We start from the raw sequence: 7500 nt of genomic DNA on the forward strand, positions 1-7500 counted from the left end.
GGGGTGTCATTTGGAATAGGGGTGTCATCTGGAATAGGGGTGTCATTTGGAATAGGGGTGTCATTTGGAATAGGGGTGTCATATGGAATAGGGGTGTCATTTGGAATAGGGGTGTCATTTGGAATAGGGGTGTCATTTGGAATAGGGGTGTCATTTGGAATAGGGGTGTCATTTGGAATAGGGGTGTCATATGGAATAGGGGTGTCATTTGGAATAGGGGTGTCATTTGGAATAGGGGTGTCATTTGGAATAGGGGTGTCATTTGGAATAGGGGTGTCATTTGGAATAGGGGTGTCATTTGGAATAGGGGTGTCATATGGAATAGGGGTGTCATTTGGAATAGGGGTGTCATTTGGAATAGGGGTGTCATTTGGAATAGGGGTGTCATTTGGAATAGGGGTGTCATTTGGAATAGGGGTGTCATTTGGAATAGGGGTGTCATTTGCAATAGGGGTGTCATCTGGAATAGGGGTGTCATATGGAATAGGGGTGTCATTTGGAATAGGGGTGTCATTTGGAATAGGGGTGTCATCTGGAATAGGGGTGTCATCTGGAATAGGGGTGTCATTTGGAATAGGGGTGTCATCTGGAATAGGGGTGTCATTTGGAATAGGGGTGTCATTTGGAATAGGGGTGTCATTTGGAATAGGGGTGTCATTTGGAATAGGGGTGTCATTTGGAATAGGGGTGTCATATGGAATAGGGGTGTCATTTGAGGGGATCCTGTCTGTCAATAGTTGGTCATTTGAGGAGATCCTGTCTGTCAATAGTTCAAAAGGTTTGTTTGGGTCTGAAGATGGACTATTATTCAACTGTCTTCCATTATCTGTTCTCTCTCTCTGCTACCCATCCTCTTCCTCTCTTACCTTTCCTGTCCCTTCCTCCCTCCTTTCATCTCTCCCTCTCTCCCCCCTCCATCCCTCTCTCCCCCCTCCATCCCTCTCTCCCCCCTCTATCCCTCTCTCCACCCCTCTCCCCTGCATCTCTCCCCTCCCTCTCTCCACCCCCTCCCCTCCCTCTCTCCACCCCTCTCCCCTCCCTCTCCCCACCCTCCATCCCTCTCTCCCCCCTCCATCCCTCTCTCCCCCCTCCATCCCTCTCTCCCCCCCTCCATCCCTCTCTCCCCCCGTAGGGTCAAGAGTCTAGGTTCCCGGTGGTGGTGCGTTCAGCCATGCTCCAGCAGGTGTTTGAACGCGGGAACCTATCAGACCGCTCTGTTAGCGACCAGGAAGTACTCACCTGGCTTCAGAGCAGGCTCCGCCCACTGCTGATCAACCTGTCCCCGCTCCACGTCGCCCCCCTCTTCAGTGTGGTCGCACAGAGGAACTGCAACATTGGACAGCAGCTGTAAGAGACGGACTGATCTTCACTGGGGATTTAGGCTTGCGTCCCGAATTGCAACCTATTCCTTATAAACTACGGTCACAAGTAGTGCACTATGTAGGGAATAGGGGGCCATTAGGGATGTATATTAGGGTAAAGTAGTGCACTACGTAGGGAATAGGGGGCCATTAGGGATGTATCTTAGGGTAAAGTAGTGCACTATGTAGGGAACAGGGTGCCATTAGGGATGTATCACAGGGTAAAGTAGTGCACTATGTAGGGAACGGGGTGCCATTAGGGATGTATCACAGGGTAAAGTAGTGCACTACGTAGGGAACGGGGTGCCATTAGGGATGTATCACAGGGTAAAGTAGTGCACTACGTAGGGAACGGGGTGCCATTAGGGATGTATCACAGGGTAAAGTAGTGCACTACGTAGGGAACAGGGTGCCATTAGGGATGTATCTCAGGGTAAAGTAGTGCACTATGTAGGGAATAGGGTGCCATTAGGGAAGTACGCTGAGTCAGTGGTGATGTTGATGTGCAGGGTGTATCTTAAATCTTGCTCTATGTCACGTGAGACTGTAGAAGCATGTTTTACCTGTAGCTTTGACTGATCTCAAAGTGGGGGGGGGGGGTTCTGTAACCCACCCAGACAGTCACATGTCCTCTACTCCCCACTGATCTCAAAGTGGGGGGGGTTCTGTAACCCTCCCAGACAGTCACATGTCCTCTACTCCCCACTGATCTCAAAGTGGGGGGGGGGGTTCTGTAACCCTCCTAGACAGTCACATGTCCTCTACTCCCCACTGATCTCAAAGTGGGGGTTTCTGTAACCCTCCCAGACAGTCACATGTCCTCTACTCCCCACTGATCTCAAAGTGGGGGGGGGGTTCTGTAACCCTCCCAGACAGTCACATGTCCTCTACTCCCCACTGATCTCAAAGTGGGGGGGGTTTCTGTAACCCTCCCAGGCAGTCACATGTCCTCTACTCCCCACTGATCTCAAAGTGGGGGGGGAGGGGGGTTTCTGTAACCCTCCCAGACAGTCACATGTCCTCTACTCCCCACTGATCTCAAAGTGGGGGGGGGTTCTGTAACCCTCCCAGACAGTCACATGTCCTCTACTCCCCACTGATCTCAAAGTGGGGGGGGGGTTCTGTAACCCTCCCAGACAGTCACATGTCCTCTACTCCCCACTGATCTCAAAGTGGGGGGGTTCTTTAACCCTCCCAGACAGTCACATGTCCTCTACTCCCCACTGATCTCAAAGTGGGGGGGGGGTTCTGTAACCCTCCCAGACAGTCACATGTCCTCTACTCCCCACTGTCCTTCCTACTGTTCTCCCACCCTGCCTCCCTCCCCCAACTGTCTGCATAAAATATTAAATGTACAAGATCCATGTTAGCCGATAGTGTCAGGTGGGGGGTCATCTCAGCAGCAGAGGAGAGGCAGCCATCTTGTATTTTGATGACGGGTATGTTTAATTTCTGACACGTTTGTCTCTCCAAGGGTGGAGGTGCTGAACGCCACCCTCCCTACACTTCAGGACAACACACAGAGAAACGTTTACGATCAAATCAGCCTCTCGCTCCAAGGTACTGACTGGCATCCACAACACATCCACTGGAAATATAAATACTGCAGAATACTATGAAACTATAAATACTACAGAATACTATGAAACTATAAATACTACAGAATACTATGAAACTATAAATACTACAGCATACTATGAAACTATAAATACTACAGCATACTATGAAACTATAAATACTACAGAATACTATGAAACTATAAATACTACAGAATACTACAGCATACTATGAAACCATAAATACTACAGCATACTATGAAACTATGAATACTACAGAATACCATGAAACTATAAATACTACAGCATACTATGAAACTATGAATACTACAGAATACTATGACACTATAAATACTACAGAATACTATGAAACTATAAATACTACAGCATACTATGAAACTATACATACTATAGAATACTATGAAACTATGAATACTACAGCATACTATGAAACTATAAATACTACAGAATAATATGAAACTATAAATACTACAGCATACTATGAAACTATAAATACTACAGCATACTATGAAACTATAAATACTACAGCATACTATGAAACTATAAATACTACAGAATAATATGAAACTATAAATACTACAGCATACTATGAAACTGTAAATACTACAGAATACTATGAAACTATAAATACTACAGAATACTATGAAACTATAAATACTACAGCATACTATGAAACTATAAATACTACAGAATACTATGAAACCATAAATACTACAGCATACTATGAAACTATAAATACTACAGCATACTATGAAACTATAAATACTACAGAATACTATGAAACCATAAATACTACAGCATACTATGAAACTATAAATACTACAGAATACTATGACACTATAAATACTGGAGCGTACTATGAAACTATAAATACTACAACATACTATGAATACTACAGAATACTATGAAACTATAAATACTACAGAATACTATGAAACTATAAATACCACAACATACTATGAAACTATACATACTACAGAATACTATGAAACTGTAAATACTACAACAGCATACTATGAAATACTATGAAACTTGTCTTGCTGTAACACCAAAGCTCAACACTCGGTTTTTCATATTTTTATATCGTGATACAAAACTCAAACAACTAATGATCGTATTTGTTGTCAGTTTGTAATATTGATTTTTGACCACAGAATTTCCTGTTAAGGATATTTGATTGACAGTCCTGTCCCTGCCCTCCCCCTCCATAGGCTCATCCCCACTCCGTTGCTATGGTGCAAACTACAACCACAGTTTCTATGGTTACCTGGAGAGTTCCTTCCTGGGTTTCGGCTTCCCCAACCTGACCACCTTCCTCTCCCTCATACCCCATAGCCAGATGGAACAGGTGAGGGGGGTGTGTGTGTATCACAGGAGGTTGGTGGCACCTTAATTGGGGAGGACGGGTTCATGGTAATGGCTGGAGCAGAATTGGTAGAATGTTCTCAAATACATTAAACACATGGTTTCCATGGTTTCCACGTGTTTGATTCCAATGATGATGATGATGAAGGTGTGTGTTTGAGACAATGCTTGAAGAGGACATAGATAAGGATATGATGATGATGATGATGATGATGAAGGTGTGTGTTTGAGACAATGCTTGAAGAGGACATAGATAAGAATATGATGATGATGATGATGATGATGAAGGTGTGTGTTTGAGACAATGCTTGAAGAGGACATAGATAAGGATGATGATGATGATGATGAAGGTGTGTGTTTGAGACAATGCTTTAAGGGGACATAGATAAGAATATGATGAGGATGATGATGATGATGAAGGTGTGTGTTTGAGACAAGGCTTGAAGGGGACATAGACAAGGATGATGATGATGATGATGAAGGTGTGTGTGTTTGAGACAATGCTTTAAGGGGACATAGATAAGAATATGATGATGATGATGATGATGATGAAGGTGTGTGTTTGAGACAAGGCTTTAAGGGGACATAGATAAGGATATGATGATGATGATGATGAAGGTGTGTGTTTGAGACAAGGCTTGAAGGGGACATAGATAAGGATGATGATGATGATGATGACGAAGGTGTGTGTGTTTCCTCATCTCTCTCTAGCTGGTGAACTCTCTGCCTGTCTCTGACCTGGGGCGTTTCCTGCGCCGCCCCAACGTTGTCGACGACGACACTAAACTCTGCCAGCTCTACAGCAGCTACGCCAAGACCCCACTGTTCCTGGGGACTGTACGTACACACACACACACACTCACACACTCACTCACTCACGCACTCACTCACTCACTCACTCACTCACTCACTCACTCACTCACTCACTCACTCACTGACTCTCACACTCACTCGCACGCACACACACACACACACACTCACTCACTCACTCACTCACTCACTCACTCACTCACACTCAGTCACTCACTCACTCACTCACCACTCACTCACTCACTCACTCACTCACTCACTCACTCACTCACTCACTCACTCACTCACACACACACTCACCCGCGTGAAACACCCACTACAAACCAAGTGTCTCCTATGCCATCCATTCACCAGAAAGACAGAGGAATCTGCCACTAGAACACACCCCAGTTTCCTCTAAACCCCATTCATATCTAAGCCACTGGCCTGTCTCCCCCCCCCCCCCCCCAGGAGAATATCCCTGAGTCAGTGAGGCGTCCCACACTGCCGTGTGTCTGGCCCCAGGCTCTCAGCAGCAGTCAGAGGTCAGAGGTCAACGCCTGGTTTGACCTGAGGCTGAAGAACTACCTGCCCTTCCTCACCAGGAGCCTGGTGACCTCCGCCGCTGTCCAGACCGCCCCTTGTCTGGCCTTCCAGAAACTGTAAGGGATTTCCCCCCCCCAAAAAAAATATATTTACTACGTATCTGTTTCTGATTTTATTGAAAAGGGGTAGACAGAAACCAGCTGAACGTCAGACAGAAGACTGGTGGGGCCGGGAATTACAATCCCGTGCAGGGACGGGCAGAGGACCTTTCACCTGTTAGGACTTTTCACTGAGACTTGTTACCACGGGAACAACCCCTTAGTGTTGGTGGAACTCTTGTAGAAGAGTTTCCATACGGGCCCGTTGTTACACATTCTGTCTTTTTATAACGTCTGGCTTCAATGTTCAATATTGTGTTGTTTGTTTTGACGTATTTTTCTACGTTTGACTTGATCTGTTGTAATGATGTAGTGATGTTGTTTTTTGTTGTTGTTGTTGTTTTTTTTAGCGTCTCAATTCTGGGGAGTTATAACTACAGCCATGCAGACTTTGTGGAGAGAGATGTGTACAGGGAGACCATCAGGACGTATCTCACCTCAGGTCAGCCATTTTGTGCCACAGACCCCGCCAGTTTCCATCAGAGCCATAGATTTGTCTATGGAGTTTATGTAACCGTCCTCCATGTTGGCTCTAAATGTTCCATGATCAAATCAAAATCAAATTGTATTTGTCACAACGCACGCTGAATACAACGGGTGTAGACCTTTCAGTGACATGCTGACTTACAAGCCCCTAACCAATGCAGTTTAAAAATTGAATAAGAATAAGAAATAAAAGGAACAAGTATTTAAAGAGCAGCAGTAAAATAACAGTAGCGAGACGATATACAGGGAAGTACCGGTACAAAGTCAATGTGCCCCTAACCAATGTGCCGGTGTCGAGGTAATTGAGGTAATATGTACATGTAGGTAGAGTTATTAAAGTGACTATGCATAGATGATAACAGAGAGAAGCAGCAGTATAAAAGAGGGAGTGGGGGGGGGGGCAATGCAAATAGTCTGTGTAGCCATTTAATTAGCTGTTCAGGAGTCTTATGGCTTGGGGGTAGAAGCTGTTTAGAAGCCTCTTGGACCTAGACTTGGCGCTCCGGTACCGCTTGCCGTGCGGTAGCAGAGGGGACAGTCTATGACTAGGGTGGCTGGAGTCTTTGACAATTGCTAAGGCCTTCCTCTGACACTGCCCGGTGTAGAGGTCCTGGATGGCAGGAAGCTTGGTCCCGGTGATGTACGTGGTGATAAAGTAGCAGTTTTAATTCTCACTATGATGTCATTGTTTGGGGACCTTTATATTGGTAATACTGAGAGAATGATACAGCTGGTCAACCACCTGTCACAACACTACCACAACACTGCAGTAACACTGTCATAACACTGTCATAACACTGTCACAACACTGTCACAACACTGTCACAACACTGTCACAACACTGTCATAACACTGTCACAACACTGTCACAACACTGTCATAACACTGTCACAACACTGTCACAACACTGTCATAACACTGTAACAAAACACTGTCACAACACTGTCACAACACTGCCATAACACTGTCACAACACTGTCACAACACTGTCACAACACTGCCATAACACTGCCACAACACTGCCACAACACTGCCACAACACTGTCACAACACTGTCATATCACTGCAATAACACTGTCACAACACTGTCACAACACTGTCATATCACTGCAATAACACTGTCACAACACTGTCATATCACTGCAATAACACTGTCACAACACTGCCACAACACTGCCACAACACTGTCACAACACTGTCATATCACTGCAATAACAC

General features: G+C 45.2%; 1 protein-coding gene across 1 annotated transcript in view; it reads left to right on the forward strand.

The window, feature by feature from the left end:
* The window catches only part of LOC135530271 (uncharacterized), a gene marked incomplete at its 5' end in the record, with an annotated part of 70923 nt that overhangs the window by 14519 nt on the left and 48904 nt on the right, over positions 1 to 7500 (forward strand). The window contains 6 exons of the mRNA XM_064958622.1: positions 1133 to 1347; positions 2836 to 2921; positions 4150 to 4286; positions 5015 to 5140; positions 5564 to 5754; positions 6147 to 6238. Of these exons, the coding sequence (XP_064814694.1) occupies positions 1133 to 1347; positions 2836 to 2921; positions 4150 to 4286; positions 5015 to 5140; positions 5564 to 5754; positions 6147 to 6238 (847 nt within the window). The remainder of the gene's footprint in view (positions 1 to 1132; positions 1348 to 2835; positions 2922 to 4149; positions 4287 to 5014; positions 5141 to 5563; positions 5755 to 6146; positions 6239 to 7500) is intronic.

The sequence above is a fragment of the Oncorhynchus masou genome, unplaced genomic scaffold, assembly GCF_036934945.1.
Source record: "Oncorhynchus masou masou isolate Uvic2021 unplaced genomic scaffold, UVic_Omas_1.1 unplaced_scaffold_1309, whole genome shotgun sequence".
NCBI classification, from domain to species: domain Eukaryota; kingdom Metazoa; phylum Chordata; class Actinopteri; order Salmoniformes; family Salmonidae; genus Oncorhynchus; species Oncorhynchus masou.